Source organism: Meleagris gallopavo, chromosome 2, assembly GCF_000146605.3.
Source record: "Meleagris gallopavo isolate NT-WF06-2002-E0010 breed Aviagen turkey brand Nicholas breeding stock chromosome 2, Turkey_5.1, whole genome shotgun sequence".
Lineage (NCBI taxonomy): Eukaryota > Metazoa > Chordata > Aves > Galliformes > Phasianidae > Meleagris > Meleagris gallopavo.
Window position 1 is genome coordinate 44,200,437 of NC_015012.2, and position 19,200 is coordinate 44,219,636.

Here is a 19,200-nt window from a genome sequence, read left to right on the forward strand (position 1 = left end):
ACATTATTATTTATATTCGACTGCTGAGTAGATTAAGGCAAGCACAAATCTGATGATTACATTATTTTAAATGCAGGTGTACTTTAATATCACCACAATTCATTCAAACTCAGAAAAACAAGTACTTTTCAGAATTTGCACTAAGTCTTATAATTAAATGCGGTATTGCAAATTCAGTTTGTTTGCTTGTATGAGATGAACTTTAAAAACAACGAGAGCAAAGGAAGAAAAAAAGAAAATGAGTTTTACTATCTATAATATGACCGAGTCATTGGTGGTATTTTAACAATGATGTGTACATAGCTTCTACTGAATTCAAGAGGAAACACAGGGCCATGATACTGCAAATTCAACACAGAAATATCTTGGTGTTTCTGGATCTTTAAAAATAAAAAATAAAAAAAATAAAAAAATCAAACACTTTCCTTCCATTCCCTAATCCTCGCAAAGACAGACATTATTTTTTCTGTTACTATATTTCTATTGAGTTACAGACTTGTTACCCACATAACTAATATAACAATGATTATACTAATATTGCTCAAAGTTACACTCACATATCCTTAGCAAAAACAGAATGAAAATTGTACTGAAAATAAATTCCAGTGGTCCTGCACAAATTACAGCTGCAGAACGTCATTAGCATTGCAATCAAGTCTCCTTACATATCTCTACTTATCAGTGATCAAAGTAAAATCATTTTTACTGAGATAATCTGGAAAATTGCTTACCTTTAGCTGCTGCAGAGCTTTGGCAATGACTGGTTGGCTGGATGTCTGTTCCTGGTGGAGAGATATGAGCCCTTCTATAGACTGTTGGAAAGCTTTTCGCTGACTCACAAGATGGGCAGACTGAATGACTACGAGAAGGAGGTTGTCAACCTAGGAATATGAGATACCACTAGTCCTTATCAACAAAACCTTCCCTCTACAAACATGTCCTGCATTGGCAAATTCTAACTGGAAGTTTTGGGAATTTTAACATATTATATGGTTCCCCTCTTTGCTACTCATCAGAATTCTTAATTCACACTGAAAAGCTTGATGCTGGCAACAGAGCTTGATAAACACTCACCTTTCAAGCAGAGGTCTATAAGGTTAAATGCCACAAGAAGTTTTCAAGGGGAATATACTACTATTCATTTCTGGAAAGATGATTAACTTGTTGAAAATTGGGAAACACCATGTTAAAAATTATCTTAAAAATATTTATACAAAGGCAATATCTAAATATAAAAATTATACTTTCTCCAAGCAGACAGGGGTAACAATCAACATAAACAAATTTTATCCAAGTGAGGTAATATATTTGAGAGGAACTGCAAAAAACAATGATTTAACTCAGTGTTTGCTCAGATTTTGAAAATTACTAAAATGTAAGAGTATGTTTGGAAAACCAGAGCTCTGATATCACAGGCTTTTATAAAAGTACACAGAATAGCAAGTAGTGCTATCTTTGCTGTGGTACTGTCAACTTTAAAATACAGAAAAGAGAGCTGAAAAATGTTACAAAACAATACTTATTTCATCTGCATTTTTTAAATCTCCCCAGCAAACAGTATTTTCAAGATCAAATTTCTTTAAATTTTGATGGTATTCTGCTACTTTTTAAAAAACACCTTTTCTCAAGTTTAAATATTTTCTCTAGCTTGCAATTAAAGCATGCTATTTACAACACAGGACACAACCTTTCTGAAGAGCTTTTTCCCTTTTAACTTTTCAATGTGCAATTCAGAAGAGATTATTAAATGTTATGTAGACACAAACATAAATGCATCCATATTATATTATCTAAGTCAGATAGAATGCCATTTGCAAACTAAATTCCATCTTCTGCTGTTTTCACTTACTGAATGAAATGTTATCTTCACTACAAGTCCAATGAAATTTTAAAAACTTAATTAAAAGCCTTTTTGTTTGTTTGTTTTTTACTGTTTAGTCTTGCCTACAGATAAACAGTGCTACATACAGAAGTGGTATTTTCAACTGCCCGTAGCTGCTGGAGGCCCCTCAGAACATCTGAGGCCACACCCAGTGATACGGAAAGTCACTCTGTTAGTAGACAGGAGAGCCCATTTATGGTAGGGATCCAAGTAACTGCATGACATACTAAAAGGAAAATTCACTTAGCTTACCATAAGAGCATGCAAACAGGATGGGCAGGGAGCTGCAGCTGGCTCAGATACTATAGCACAGCAGAACTACTGGCAGGAACCCCCACTGGCTTGGAATGAAGGGAAGTATGACTGGAAATATTTCTTCCTAAAGAGCCACTGAACATCCAGTAACTCCACAGATATTTTACTTCAAATGTCACCATTCTCTCAAGACTGAAACTAATTTGTTTCAGTGTGTGGAAAACATGCAACTGACCTACATTACTGAAGATCGGTGAATTCTTAATAAAACATGAAGGTCAACCCATCTGAACACCAAATAAGACTTTAAAACATCTTACTACAAAAATCTATCCCTGAAAAATGTACATGGTAGAGATTAATACTTTCAAGAAACATTAAAATTCAGTGGAGTCTACTAGCACAGCTACGAATCAATCCTGTGCTATAATTTAAATTACTGCACATAAAATGAAACATGCCTCACTTAAATCATTTTGGTTAATCTGGAAGGAGAAGACTTCAAAAAAGCGTGGAGATCACACAAACAGGCAAAACAAAAAGACGCAACCCACCTGCATGCTTCGTAGCGTATCAACAGTTTCCACTTGTGGCACTACTTTGACGGGTTGGCCCTCCCATGCACTCCACATGTCACCTAAATCATGGTCTTTGTCACTGTGTTTGGTCATTATTAAATAGGCCTCATACGCAATGTCATCTGAATCTTTTGAGCAATCTTTTCCAGCAGCCGCATTTAGGAGCTGCAAAATCACAGACTTTTCACCTGCAATACTGTTTGGAACAAATACTTGTAAATTCTCAAGTCCAGGGATTTGTACCTGTAGAAGAAAATAAAATGAGATTGAATGAATGAGTTTCAGTTTCTCTGAGATAAGTAAAATAGGGACATCATCTAATTTAAAGAAGTTATCTCAAGTAGCTGTACAATATGCATGCTAAAGCAATATTTTTAACCAAATCATGAGTCAGAATCGGACTGTGAAAACAGCAAAATAGTTGATTTCTGTGATCCGTCATAAGGTAACTGATATAGAGTTTAAGTTTAGTTCTTTCTTTTCAGAGTTGGATGCCATCAAGCTAAGACAAAACACTGCACTCAGCATTTTTAACATAAGGCAGGTACATTTCTCAATTAAAATCACTATTATCCACAGGTCAAAATGAAAACTGTTAACATCGTTAATGAAATCTAAAACAGTTTCCCAAAACACTAATGTTCATCTGACTGAATAGGTTTTTAAAAATTTCAACACCCTACACAATGATAGAAGGCCAGTATATGAAGTGTTCATCACCAAAATATGTCTTATTGACATATTTTGTCTCCCCTTAAAAAAGGGGAGAGGTAACACATAAAGGCAGATAAATCTTAAAGACTTCACAATGGATTATTTAACCCACATGCTCTAACAAACTTTTCAAAGTCAAGATTCAACCTTTTCTTCAACAATGTGCAAAGGAACAACGATACTGCCTTTAACAAAATCCAATACTGTGTCTCAGAGCAGCAGTGTAAGAAACAGTACTTTTTAAAAGTAAACGTAAATTGAAAATTTTCGTGACCGCTCTCTCTTTTAAACAGTTCACAGACTAGTGTCCTGCTAAACCAGATGTTTTGGATTTTTTTTTTCTTTTTCTTTTTTTTTTTTTTAAACAGATTATAGCTTAGGCTGGAAAGGAGTTCTAAAGATCATCTGATCCATAATGGTTTTATCCATTTATCCAACACCTGATGTGCTTCTCTCCTATGAACTTGTCTGTCTTTCCTCGAGCCAATGTCCTCTTTTAGCAATCACTCATTCAAATCCAACAGGAAATTTCTCACGTAAAAGTCAGTCAATTGTTACCCAACTGGAAATTATGTACTTTAAACACATACAAGAAAAAAAAAAAAAAAATAAGTGCAGCAGATCCAAATAAATATAACTCACTGAAACAGGTGATTTATTTAAATTCAAATTACAATAAAAGACTAGACCAAGGAATAAAGCATGAAACCATTTGTGTGGGAGTTTATAATGCAGTCAGTATTGGGCACCTGTGCCCAATGGCATTAATTTGATTTTGCTGTGCAACAGTTTTCTAGAAATAGTTAATAGAATAATAGAATCATTAAGGTTGGAAAGGACTACTAATGTCATCTAGTCCAACCACCAACCCATCACCATATGCCCATTCCTTACTAAGTTATTCTTCTCTCACAAGATGGGAAAACGCTATTGCAGCATTGCTGCACTTCCTAAATCAGAAAACTTTGGAAGGGCAAGCAATTAGACTCTGATTTCCCAAAACATAAGCTATCATTCTCACACAAACACAAAGTAAATAATTGTACTGCCACTACTCAATATTAAATACACGACATTTTAAATGTTGAGATATACAGGTGACATTAAAAAATTGAAAATATTAACATAAATATGCTTTGGTGCTTTGCTTAGCATCCCCACACTAATGCATTTGAACTCAATTTACCTTTGCATACTCTTTTGTTTTCAGAGCATTCAGAAGATCTCGGACAGGGGCTGACAATGTAAACTCTGCTGCTATTTCAAGGTCCTAAAAGCAACATCAAAACATCAAAAAAAAACCAAACCATCAAAAGAATATACTTTCAACCTACATTTATTTAAAGCGTATAAATAATAGCGAACACCAGTAAATCACATGAAACTCTATTGTGAACTTACCTTCCTTAGCATTTTAGCAAATCCAAGAGCCTTAGAGGCCCTTTCTCTAGCTTCATGAAACAGTTCTTTGAGTGCTCGGCTGGTCTCTATGACAGACCTCCTGAAATATTGGTAGGAATGAAGTGACAGTGTTTTAATAAACCATGTTAACATTTACACAGCTATTAGAAGATTTTTTAATTTGTCTATCAATAGAAAGATCATAGAAAAAATATTTACAAGCAGATGATTAATATCAATTGAATTTGTCCAAGCACATTTTTGTTAAGGATATAAAAGCAGAATTTAAAGATCATTAGATAACAATTTCTGACACCCTGAATTAAAAGAAGGTTATTAGGTTTTAAAAGAATAATTCAATATTACTACATACAGAAACATGCGCAAAAAAGTCTATGGAATTTACTAAGTTTTCATTCTAAGAATTAAAATGTAGTATGTACCTGTCAGGGGTATAGAAACACAAGTGTGCTTATTATTATTAAGCCAAAGGGCTTAATACCTTATTTCATCTGATGCAGTACTGTCATCGGCACTGGCCCAAAATTCATCACAACTGTCTTGTAGTCCAGAATCTAAAAATATTCCTGTAGATTTCAGCAGCATTCCTGCAATATCACTGTAGCAACAGAAATGGTAGAACTTCAGTCTTATTCAGGGTAGCATGGCACCTTAAACTTCTTCCTACTCTATCCAATGCAAGAGAGCTGTGTTGCCAAGTCAAACTGAAGAAGCAAGCAGCATCTTGGGGGCCCCCTGTTACTCTACATGTGCAGGGCTAGCAGGAACAGGGACCTTCCATTTTAGTAGTCATTCCAGTTATAACTAGAGTAAGTGCAATCTGCACTTACTAGATCCTGTAGCTACACTCATTGCAACAATCCAATAGCTCACAGAAAGATTATTACCAGCTTACCGAAGCCTCGAGAAGCCCAATCTGGGAACCCTGAACAAGTACTAACTCGCATAAAAACTGGTACAAATTGGCGTCATAAACAGAGTAATTAAAACCTACCAGAATAGTTTTCCAGCTTGAGCTTCTCCTCCTCTTATATAAGGAGTTATTTCTTTGGTGAAATTCCATTCTTCCTCTAGGAGATTTTTTAAACTATGAGATGCTTGAGGTAACTGCTGTAGCATTTGGATCCAGCTTCGCATGTAATCAAAGTAAACCTGCATGTGGAAAGAGATCATTTAAGCAGAAATTGTTACACAGCCTGCAACTAAGGACTACAACTTCCCAAATCAACAAGCAAACCTAGTATTATACAATTTTTAGAAAATATTTCTACATGTTTTGTTTGCTAGGAGTGAAAATGAGTTATGTTTTTCCACAAAGATGGTGAAACTTATGACTCAGGAAATAAAAAAGTGGTGCTGAAATACACTCCCTACAATACTTTTTTGAAAATACCTGTAGCAACATCACCTTACTTACTGTGCTGCTATCCACCACCATACTACTGAATACATACTGTACTTAGAGCTAGTTAAAGCAGAACTACTAGGAAAAAAAAAAAAAAAAGAAAAAAAGAAAAAAACCCCCACAAAAAAAACACTCCTAAATTTTTTACTAACTGGATTATTCAAAAAATATTTGGATCCATACTCCTGGGTATGGATAAGTGCAGAGAACAAGGCTCTCAGATTCTGTTATACCTTATATCTCTTTATACCAACCCTTACTTCTTATATTTTTTTTTCATTATTACAGTTTTAATCTAACCAAAAAATCCAGGTAAGTACAGTTCTTTAAACATTTGCCCTTAGGGATCACAAACAACTCAAAAAAAAAAAAAAAAAAAAAAGCAACTATTTAACCATGTTTTGTTGGATCATCCATAAAAATCAACAAATGGCCATCATTAGAAATGGATAAAATTTCCTATTGTTTTCAGGTATTTTCAGATCACAATGTTGTAATACCAAGTTATGGAAAATCTTAAAACTCTACTTGACGGTGGGCAGACACTGTGGTGCTTTTCTGAATTTTGATAAGATTATTTCAGCTTGCACAGTCCTGTCACCATCCCTTTCATGACTTAAAAAAAGCAAGGTCCTGATACAATTGAAACTGCTGTCAAAGTTTGAGCTCTTGCCTCACAGCACAAAACACTACAGCTACGTAACAAAATAAGTAAGGAATTTCAGAACAGACAAGATGAATCATTTTCCTTTCACCTAGACAGGTCATTTCTGCTGGAAGTTTCTTAAATTTCAGATGGCAATAAAAGCAGACATTCTGCATAAGAAACTTTAGGTGTAACAGCATATTTTCCCTATTACAGGCAACAAAAAGCAGGTAAAAAGAAATAACTATGGATCCTCAACAACTGATAGTACCAGCAGCTCTGCTGATAAAACATTAGTAAATAAGGTACTGATGTATATCTTATTGTTCTTGGTTTTATTTGTTTTGTTTTGTTTTGTTTTTCCCCCCAGAACAGCAAGGACTAAAATCATACAACTCAAAAATAATAAAAATAAGTCACATCTAAAGGAACAGCAATTTAAATTAAATTTACTTGATTTAAATATTACTTTGAGGATTATTGAGAAGTAAAGCACTTACTTTGAAGATACTTTTGTGCTTCACTTATTACAATAATGAACACAGATCAAAAGTAAGGCACCTTTCATGGATGAACATAAGGTATTAAAGTATTAAGACACAATGTTGGTCAAACAATTATATTTTTTTATTCACTACTAGAAGATTATTAAACATTTAAAAAACTGTATCCAATTGACAGGTCTATTTATGAAGCGTTTTCTTGAAAGTACCTGCTATTTACAGATCTACTGTTTCATGGTCCAGTAAACAAAAATTAGTATTGTTTTAAATGACAATGGCTATTATATCATCTTTAAGAGTCCTTTAGAAGAATAACATTATGTTAATGCCAAAGAAGAACAACAGGTTAGCAGTATCTATACCTAACAGGAACAATACACATCTATGAGTATTATTCAGATCAGTACTCTTAGTAGAACTCCAAATGCCTTCCCTTGTTTTGAAGCTTACCATTAACATTTTATGCAGGTCCTCTTCAAAAGCATCAATGTTGCAATCAATCTTTTGCAAGTCATCTAATACCTCACGCAACATAAATTGGTAATATTGCTTCATCAACAGGCCACCCTTCAGAACCTCCTTACACTCTCTCACTAGCTGCAAAAGAAAAACCCAAAAACTGGAGTCAGTCAAGACACTACTCATAAATTGTCTTCAGGATATGAAAACTTAATTTTGTCAGATGTTTGTCTTAGTTTATCACTGAGCAATTTCTAAATGCTTTTAGAAATGCATGCAGGTCACTGTATGTCTCCAGGAGAGATCCGTGCTAGTTTGCTTGGATTACCTAACTGCCATCACATCATTTGCCATATAACTTCAAATGGAGATTGGAGCTGACATTTCATATTCCGTTTTCCACCCAGGGCCACAGTAAGCACCTCACTGGATAGATTAAACATTTGGAAATGAGCAAGAGGTCTCACGATGACCAAAAGCAACTTTAAACAGAAGCAAATCATGAATAATACGCAGCATATTTGACAGACGCTTGGAGACCTATGAGAAATAAGTTACTACACAAATTTTATTTTCAATCTATTGGTCAGGTGTCCACAACTCCAAAATCTGTACCTGAAAAGCAGCTGATACTCATTCTGCTGTTTCACTGGAAATGGCTAATCTTAGGCAAAAGATCTTCTGACCACTACATGTTTGCTTGTGGTCAAACAGTGGTCTTTCTTACCTGAAAGCTTACAACTTTTATTTGTCTAAAGAAACATGCACAAGCACAAACACAGGAGTACATAACACAATGGATTTCAACCCCCCACTAGCAAATGTCTCTCTCAAAATCCCTTCCAGAGCAAAATGTGTATTCTTTTGAAATTATCATCAGCCTCCAGGTCTGACATCCCGACCTTTTTTGAGCACCAAATTAATTAAGATTTAATTAAATTTAATAAATTAATATATGAAATCAAAAGAGGAAAGAGAAGGGTACATTTGGGTGGTCAGAGGGGATGGAGTTGTTGGTTGGTCAACCTTTTTGAATTCCTTATTAAGGCCTGTCCTGGCAAAAGAAAATATCACTATCTCAATATATGAGAAAGTACAACGGCATGAAAGCAAAACACCTACAGCCACAACATGGCAAGAGTACTTTCGAATCTTTTATAGGCAAAAACAAAAACACTATGTCTCTCAGCATGGAGGGGAAAAACAACTGTAGCTTTCTAAACTCAGATCTGTTAGCAGTTCAAGGAAAAAAGAGAAAAAAAACCCACAGTAATTCACTATAATGTGGAAATCTAAAAATCAGACATTGTGTCTTATTTAAAAATGAAAGTGCCCTACTCTCCACTCAGTCACATACAGTATACACAGTGCTAATCTATTGCTTCATTTTGCCACTGGACCCACAAAGGAAAGCGTCATTTGTTCAAAGAACTTAAAATTGGTATATAATAATCAATCTGTTATTCACAGAGACAGGTGGGACTCAGCAGTATCACTTGTCCCTAACACTTCATATTATAGTACACTTTACAGATACTAGAAAAGTACTTCTAATCCTTGCAGAGGATCCCTTGTCTATTCCAAGATAAAATACTATTAAAACACCATTAAAAAGAGATTTCTTATTTAAATAGTACTGCCCATACAGTAAGGTATAGTGTTATTCAATAACAGAGCATAGAATTTACAAGAAGAGCAAACTACAAATATGTAACGCTAATTTTAAATGTCAGCTTTAGGAATAGAAACTTACAAGGCAGTAAGCAAATCAAAAACATGGTCTACAAACTGAAAATATTGCCACCATTATTGGTTTGTTTGATAACCCATTTTTTGTTTAGGGTGCTTCTAGAAGAATTTCTTTTCTGCAGAGGAGGTGGGATGGGTCAGAGCCTCTGGAGTACCGTAGTTTAGAGCAAGCTATTCTATAAGATCCTTTTTTTTCCCCTAAGTATTTACTTGACCTACAAATTCATTATCTGTCCCCAAACATTTAAATTTATCCACTACAAATTTTCAAAACTTACATCAACATCTACTCAAATGACCAATAATTATACCTAACACATAAAATCCAATCAAGCAGAACCAGTAAACTAGTCAGTACATCGTGGTTCCTCTCCGGACAGAATCAGTCACTTAGCAGACAACCAGGTAGCTGTAACTTTTCCCTTTTCAGCTAGGTCAGGCTACCTACAAGTAATGTGTGCTACATGACAGCTAACAGTCAATACCCAAAATGTTGTCAGCTAACTTCGAGGGACTGCTGATCCAAAAATTTCAGGAAGCAACATGCTGGCACAGGCTGCCCAGAGAGGCTGCGGATGCCCTGTCCCTGAAGGTGTTCAAGACCAGGCTGGATGGGGCCCTGGGCAGCTTGGTCTAGTATTAGATATGGAGGTTGGTGGCCCCTCATGCAGCAGGAGAAGTTGGAGCTTCATGATCCTTGAGGTCCCTTCCAACCCAAGCCATTCTATGATTCTATGTGCTGTTAAGGTTATCCAGAGAGAGTGCTGATAGATACTGTTTTTACCACCCAAACACAAATCCTTTGACTGCTTTCTTCTTTAATTGTTAAAACATGTATTCAAATACTGCCTGGATAATAAGCGTGTGAATAACAGAATTTCTAAGAAATAAGCACCTGCATCAACTTACAGTATGCTTTAGTGCTTCTGGTTACAAATCTAAGGGATCTTGAAGAAGAAGAAAGTATGTAAATTGCACTCTTCTAATACAGTATCCTATAATCCGGAAATAAAAGTTTTCAGGTGTACCGATCTAATTTCTCCACTGAATTTTGTAAGGAAAAAGCTTTTACGACAGTAAATCCACTTCTCAGGACAAACTCAAGACAGATGAGAATCATCTAGAACTACTGAATATTGTGTGGGATAGTACACATTTGCACAGTTAAATTCATTTTTTTAAATGTAATTAGTAGACAGTAAATACAATCAAAACAGTTTGTAACAAATATATAGTTTTCCATGGAGAAATAGCCATTTTTGCACAACTCAAATTTCATAAATATAACATGAGGGCAAAAAAATATAATCTGTCTCTGGGAAAGAAGGATGTTGCACTTTATAATACAGTATACTATTCTATAAATATGACTATTGAGATTGAAGTTGTAAGTCCCTCACTAAAAGAGCTGTCAGAAACTTATGCAGCTGGGACTATAAGATACTCTGGCAATTGATTTTTGAGTTCTGAATAACTAGAATATGAAATCATACTCAGTCAGAGAGTGTATTTAAATGTTTACCCTGAAAGACTACCTGACAAAGCCATATTCTGGTTATATTCACCAGAGAGCAGGGACATGAGTTTAGATCAACATTTCTCGAAGCCCAGTCCAAGACATACTGATACTATCTGAACAGCCTTTCTCGTATATGATAACTATCAGAAGAGAAATCCTCATGGAAAATTCTCAAGCTGTGACAGGACTCACAATCTTGGGTAAGTATACTTAAAATGATCAGATATTTACATAAAAAAATATTGCACAGTAAGAGCATTTTTTCCCCATTTAGTTTTTGTTCTTAGTCAGCTCACACTATGAATCCACACCATATTGGTAGAGGTCTTTCATGCACAAAGAAAAAATGATCAAATGAAATGTATAACAAATATACAAACCCTTAAATCTATTCCCATAAAACTGGTTACTCTGCTTAGAAAACCCACATACAAATAAGTGTGCTGGACAAGATTACATAGCTTGTAATGCAAATGGAACAAATACTATTTACCTTTGCTGGCTGATAATTCTTTAATCACCAATTTTGATTCCTGGATGTCTAGATCAGAGAGGTACACATAACCAGTTGTTTACCACGCAAAAACCACATCTCCGTACGAAATAAAGACAATTTACAGAAATTATTACATAATTATATACTCTCATTTCTTAAACAAATCCTCTTTAAATAGATGAAAGAAACAAAGTAATTTCAAATAGAAAAAAATTAAAAACACTTGAAGCAAACCTGTTTAATACTCAAAAGAGATGGCTCCCCAGCAGGCCTTTGTTCCAACCTTAGCTTGAGACATTCATGGATAACATTGAGTAGGACTCGGCAAAGGACCAAGAATGCAGGTTCAAAAGATGGCAAATCCATGGATTTCAGCTCTTCCCATGATACAGTGCTGCATTTTTGCTCACAGCAAGGTGGGGAATTTAATAACTGCACATAATCTGAACACAACATGGGATCTGGACATTCTGAAAACTGTAACAAGAAATAGGTATCATAAAAAGGATCCCCAAATTCTTTAAGACTTAGGGTCTAATCAAAGTAGCATACAAAAAAGACTATTTTTAAAAGGCAAGATTCTATTACAGCTGCCTATTAATTATCGGCAAATCAACCACAGGAGTTTCAATTCTATTTTTATTTTTTGTTTAGGTGGTGGTTTTTTTGTCATCTTGTTATTTTTAAAGCTAACACTATTTTTTATTTTGTTTAATTTGAGGATCACCATACTGAGGTTAACACTAATGTACCTTTGGGAGTGAACAACACTATTTTTTACTTTATGTTACTGATTTAAAATAATTAATCACTGATTAAACATCAAAAATCACTACAGAAGAAGAAACTGATGTTTGAGGTTATCACAAACACAGCAATTAAGCCTTATATAATATAGGAATATGTATACTTAAATCCTCATAAGGTACAGTACTTGAAATTTTCACAATATATTAAAAATAATAAGAAATAAAAAGGCTTTATACTAATGACTACAAATTAAGAAACAAGTTTGTAGTTGTTTAGGTCAGGCAAGTAACATCATTCCTTTTCAAATACGGAGAACATCTACAATTTTTGTTTTCCAACTTTCTTACATAAAACTACACATTATAAAGTAATGCAATTTTCATAGAACTGTTACTAGCTAAGCTGAACAAAACTTATAAAATAATATGCTCTGAATTTTGGTAGAGATAAGAAATTGAAAATGAAATTTAAAGAGGAAAGTAAAAGAGATCAAGCTGTTTTTTCCCATTATTAAATTTATTTTTTCATTTAAATGAAATGACATTTCTTATTAGTGATCATAATTGAAAAAATCTGAACTGTACACTCTAGATACCTAAACTATAGGTCTTCTGATAATACTCTATAAAAAACTGCACATGTAGTCGTTGTGGGTTTTAATCTAAGAAGAAAATGCTTATCTCAACACGTTTGCAGATCTTAGTGATAACAACACATAGTACAGAATATAAGATTTGTATAAGATTGAGTCCATTTCATTCCAATTCTTATTTCATAGCTGCTAAGTATGAATATCTTTTATTGGTATATTAAATATAATTAGCATTTTCTTCAATGTCAAATTGAACATCACTTCAAAGGAAAGGAAAACATGATAAATAAGATTAGAATCTTACAGTGAGGCCTACAAGGATTAAAAAATTTAAATCATTTTTAAGCTCCTTATCTTATCTAAGAGATTTTTTTTTTTTAAAGTTTCTAATTTTACACTCACAGATTTTTTACATTTATGCCTAAAGTACTGCACAAGCTTTGCTTTCTCAGAAGAGCCACGCAGAATGACAGGCACAAAGTCTGTTTTTTAGTGTATTTATTTTTTCAATTTAATTTAGTTTCTCAATTGGCAAAGGGATGGGATAGCATATTCATTACACTCTAATGTTAGAACAAAATGTTACAAGCTGCAGATTCTCATGTGGTTTATAAACCACTAGCTCATTATGCAGACAGCAAACATGCATGAATTTCCTCTACATCTAGCTTAGCTGAAGCCTAATCACTAGTTGATCAGCTTCTTAAGAGATATATTAATGTCTTTTTGGTATTAAATAATCTTTTGCATAAGTCTAGCTTCTGAAGAACAGCAGAAGTGCTAAGGGCTTTTATACAAGAGACTTTCATTAATAACAAATTATTGTTGAAGATGCTTCACCTCCACAGAATAATAAAATATTTGAGAAATACAATCCTCATAGCAATGCAAGCATAGTGTTGGAAAAATCTAGCTATTATAAAAATATTAAAAACTAAGATATGAATAAAAGTAATGAAACAAAACTGAATAAATGTGCTATTTCATTTCCTAACATTAAGACATCAGCACATGACATTAAGACATTTAACCTTCTGTTGCTTAGCTTAATCTAATCTTAACCTTAAACAGGTCCAATATCAGCTTCTCTCAAGTGTCTATGTTTCTTTAAAACAAAGAAACAAAAAGAGAAAACAAAAATCTCAAGCCATTTAAGATCCTGCATAAATTAGAAACCAAAAAAATTAGAAATATAACCATAATGAATGAAACTTGTACCTTAAAACTTCTAAAAAACAACCATCTGTATAAGCATTTGTGTATCTTTAAAATGAAATTACCACTAATCTACTAATTTCTACTTTCAAAATACTGCCAGCTGCAAAGACCAATTCAAAACTACGAGAAACCTCTCTTCTACTTCAGTGTAACATCATCTTTTGTGACAGGTACCACACTTCTGACAAGCACCATTTTCTCTCTTTTCATTGCCTTCATTTAATTTTGGAGCAGGAAAGTTTATGACTTAGTAACGTTCAACTTCAGTCACAATATCATTTCTTAAATGAGGACAATACTCCAAAGAAAATGGAATAGTTACAGAAAATGAATGCTCAAAGTCATTAAAATAGAGAAGGAGAGACATCTTACATCTTACACAAATCAACCTTTGTCAAATTACTAAGTGGTTTATTTCTGTGACTCTTCAACAAAGACTCCAGTTACTGGTGTTTCATTAACTTGTTTTAAGAACACTCAAGTCAAGACATTTAAGATATTTAGCAGTTTCAAAAATATGCTCAAAATAATTCAAAATCCCTCCAAATTATACTTTATTCCCTTTCTTTTTTAAAGATAGTTTGGCCTACACAATAAGCTAAATTTTCCACTTAAGTATTATAAGGGTTTTAGTTTGGTTACTGTAGCAGACACCTGCAAGTTCTGCTTATGCACATGGCTCTCCAAAGGTGCCAACCTGTTTTAATGCAAAAGTTCCTAGAACATTCATAGAGTTGAAACCAATTAGACAACAAAAATTGAATAGCTCTGTTTTTTACTGTAATCTCCAAATCAGCAAAAGCATAAATAAAACATTTTTAAAATCCAGTCGCTTTATATTTATAAATTCAGTTTTCCTCTAAAATAACCTCCAAGAGAGTTAAGGATCCCTGTTTCTTTTGCAAATGTGACAGTCACACTTAGAGATCAGTAATGTGTTTCACACCACATACAATATCCATGTTACAATGGGAATGTTAGCTAAGAAAACCTTAATCCAGAATCCCTTGTTAGACCCCAGACTTTTGCGCATCATCAAGGAGGGCAAATAATCCTAACTACTAGTTGTTCCTAACACAGAATTGCCCAAAAGTTAGATAACAGTTTAAGAAACTGCATTCTGCCACAAGTTACCATATCAAACCTAGGCTATTGTCCTTCATTTATTGCTTATCTTATAATTTTACTAACTCTCAATTATTCTTTATTAAGAATATAGCATCATCTAAAGAAAAAATAAAATAAAATAAAATAATAAAAATAAAAAATAAAATAATAAAATAAAAAGGTAGTTGAAAAAGGCAGTATGCTAACATGACTTGCTTTGGTAAATTTCAAGAGTCCATTTACTTATCCAGTCTGGCCTTAAGCATAATGCACCACCACAGTATTTCATTCATTTAGGTAATGGAAAAAAAAAAACAAAACTAATTATGTTTTGATAAAGGATGTCTTGCAGAGAGACAGTCGATCCTGAAGAGAAGTAAAAAGTATCACTTCAATAGTTACCTTGTTCTGACTCGCAGCTTTGGCTGTTAGGAAATTTTATGAGCTTCACACATTCTAATTCGCGTCAAATAACAGATTTGTTTCAACAGAATTAGAATAGGGCTTTTAATCATAATATACATTATCTTCCAAAACCAGAAAAGCAATCAATACTTCTGTATGGCTCTAATTCCTCCAGTTTCAGTTAAAAACAATACTGTAGATGGAGGCACCCATTTACACAATAACAACCTACCTCCAGTGGGCAATCACTCCTTACCAACGCCATACGAGCCCTTTGCAATGAACCATGCATTAGCTTGTGCAGTCTTAAAATTAGCTTCCTCAACCCCATTTGCTTCAGTGCTTTGTCTACAAACGGCCTGTAAATAGAAGTCAAACAGTGTTTGCTGCAGCCTGCCTCAGCACTGCATTCTGGAATAATCCAAGAGGCAGAGTCATCCCCAGATTCAAGCCTATCAAGCTTCCTTGAAAAATGGTCCTGAAAGTCAAAATTTGGCTGATTAGTAAAACTGTTCTGGATGGCTTGTCTAAGTTCCTCAACATTCTCTTCAGAGATTTGTTCTTCGCCATCACTGTCCTCTGTGCATGTTCCTGAGGATTCCTTTACGTCAGTTTCCCTCTCAACTTCTTCATCCTCTGGATCATCATCCTTAGATGGTCGAGGAGAAGGAATTTCAAACACTGGCCAGCCAATGTCAGAGAGATTTTTAATACCCAAAACAGTCCCCATAATCCTTAGTTTTTGATTTAAGTCTTTCGTAATGTTCAACCACAGACAGAGTGCCTGCACTCTGTCTTGGAAGTCCTTTGCAGCATATTTTTCATAGTCCTTTTGAAGAGCCTGCAGAGATGGATAAAGTGCTTCTATATACTCTAGCAGCTCCATTATTCGCTTTACTTGCTCAAACGAGATCCGCTGGCGATGGAGGTGTTCATGGTAACTTGAGTAACCCAAAGCACTAGTTCCATGTGTAGCTTTGCAAACTCCCTCTCCTGACGTACCATTGAGACTGGCTCCATTTTTTACATAGGAGAAGCTTCCATAGTTCACTTTGAATGTGAGGATTTCATTGATAATATCAGGGATAGCTTGACGGGCTGCATAGAGATAGAGGTCTTGGTCATTAATGCTCCGGCCAGCATGCCAAGCTTGCAGCTCCAGCCAGATCAGTTCATTGGATCGGTTCAGCCAGACAGAAGAGGTGCTTTCCTGTCCTCTTTGCTCCCTGTCCTTTTTTTTTGAGACTGAGGTAAGTTTTAACAAAAGCCGCAAGGTTTCAAAGAATTTTAAGCGGTCTGCTGGGCAATCAGTCCTAGAAGTCTGGCGTGCAGTTCTGGAGATTGGCATGGGCACAGAGACCGGAAGCTTAGCATTGCTACAGCCAAGGCTGAGGTAAGGCTTATTGAGATCAACATCTGGAATTGTTTTTTTCGGCAGAGACCCACCAACTGAGTCTAACATAAATGAGCACTGCACATTTTTCTTGTGATCTCGTTCTGTTGTCCTTAGGGTGTCACGAATTTTTTTCCCTTGTTTATAGCTGTGCTCCTCCACATTCTCAACAGTTTTCCCATTGTCTTTGTGCACAGATTGAGGTGGTATACTCATCTTTTCTGTAATAAAAGAAAAAAGAGAGAAAGAATCTGACTAAACCAACATGAAAATGCATCACTCAATCAGCTTCCAACCATATTTCTTGGGCGTGCATATAACATTTCCTAATACCAGTAAAACAAAAAAGGCAGGGCAGAAGTAAAATGAAGTCTTCTAAATTACCATTAGTACAGCAGAATCAGTAGTAATACCGAAGGATTTTTTCCCCATCCTATTTTACCTCTTGCGTAGAAAGGACCTCAAGAGAATTTTCATCATCCTGAGTATGTCATCTATACAGAACTGAGTACAATCAAGAAGGAAAGAATGTTTCCAAAATTAAAAATAAGTCTGGATCATCATTCCTCTAACCAAGATATACTGGAAGAAAAGCATCCCACACAGCTGATGAGTAACAGCATGAGTCTCCAGCTTCAGCAGCTGGACTACAGGACAGGTGGTGGGGGAAAAAAAAAAAATGCCTCTAGCTACATGCAATTTAGAATTCAGTTTTAAGCATTATTTAATCTTTCTAATTTAGTCTGCAATCTGAGTTTAAAAACCAGAAAGCAATCCTTGCTGAAAAAGCTTTCAAGTTCACATCTAACATTGGAGGCTTGGCCAGGTAAGGCAAACAAGTACACAGACACTCCCATGAAGTGTGCATTCTCCTCCTCTTTTTCAAGTGTTCTGGGAACCCCGAAAGTATGCCCTCTCAGTTTCCAAGCAAAGCACATCTGGAAGCTCATGCTGCCAGGTGCTCTGATTGGAGGAGGAGTTCTCATCAGGCAGTGCAGAACAACCCTTCAATCAAGTGCAGGAAAATCCATGCAGAACAAATTCTGACATTTGTTAACATCTTTCTTTGGAGACTTACAGAGATCTGCCAACAAAATCCACATTTGAGCAGAGGTTAAAGGAAAAACCCTAAATAAAACAGGATTCTGCCAAAGGATCACATTCAAGATAAGGTTTACTGCTGAAGACAGTAACTTTTATTAACCCAACAGGTAATTTGAAAACTCAGACAAGTTTGTGGATTACTAACCACTTCTGAGGTCTAAAATAAAAGAAAGAATCATCAAATAAATTTGAAAATAAATCATTACAGACTTTTTCCAAGATGCCATCTATTTCCTTCTTATCTCTAGGCTATTACAGTAGCCCCATTAGGCAATTTATTCACAAAAACAAGGGATTACTAAAAACAGAGCATTAAAAACACAACAGATCACTCCTTATCTGATCTTCTCTTCAGTTACCTTCCCCTCCAGGTTCTATTCTCCATCTTCCTAATCCCCAACCAACTCCTGCTCTACCTACCCATCTGCTTCTGCCACCTCAACCTACTGAAGCTCCTTTTGCTGGCAATTAACCTTTCATACCATTCTGCAGGATCCTTGTACATACTTTCACTTTTTGCTGTTCTGGTTCATGTGTCTCACAGCTTGACAGCTTCATTCTCTAAATCCCCTACACCCAACAGTTAAGAGCACACAAATGTTTCTCAATTTCCTAGCCCAGGACATGAACAAAGCCCAGAATGTTGCAGAGATGATGTTCAAATTCCTGGAAAGTTCCTTCTTGAAGATCAAAGCTTGCTTAAGTCTGCCAAACTCCTATGGCACACACAAATGGATTTTTTAATTTGTATTTTAATCACACACTCACAGGAGTTAATATATATTACAACTAACCTATTGCTTGGAAATAGCATTTCACTAGACCTTTTCCTTCAAAGAATTAGCTCAGAGAGCTATCTTGATAAGGAATACTGCCAAACCTTAATCTTACAATCTTAAACTCATTACAAACCACATTTTCAGCTGTTAATGAGCTATAAGCAAGTTAATAATGGTGCGACTTGCCACATTGTTTCCTTCCACTCTTCATAACCCCCCCCAAA

At 35.0% G+C, this 19,200-nt stretch overlaps 1 protein-coding gene across 5 annotated transcripts in view; it reads right to left on the bottom strand.

The window, feature by feature from the left end:
- Window positions 1-19,200, bottom strand: part of MAP3K4 (mitogen-activated protein kinase kinase kinase 4) — an 88,006-nt gene that overhangs the window by 27,472 nt on the left and 41,334 nt on the right. For all 5 annotated transcript variants that reach the window (XM_019612873.2, XM_031552445.1, XM_031552443.1 and 2 more), the window contains 9 exons: window positions 15,933-17,314; window positions 11,863-12,105; window positions 7,856-8,002; window positions 5,846-6,003; window positions 5,333-5,449; window positions 4,831-4,930; window positions 4,616-4,699; window positions 2,692-2,958; window positions 732-881 (listed from right to left, as the gene is read on the bottom strand). In XM_019612873.2, coding sequence (XP_019468418.1) covers window positions 732-881; window positions 2,692-2,958; window positions 4,616-4,699; window positions 4,831-4,930; window positions 5,333-5,449; window positions 5,846-6,003; window positions 7,856-8,002; window positions 11,863-12,105; window positions 15,933-17,314 — 2,648 coding nt within the window. The remainder of the gene's footprint in view (window positions 1-731; window positions 882-2,691; window positions 2,959-4,615; window positions 4,700-4,830; window positions 4,931-5,332; window positions 5,450-5,845; window positions 6,004-7,855; window positions 8,003-11,862; window positions 12,106-15,932; window positions 17,315-19,200) is intronic.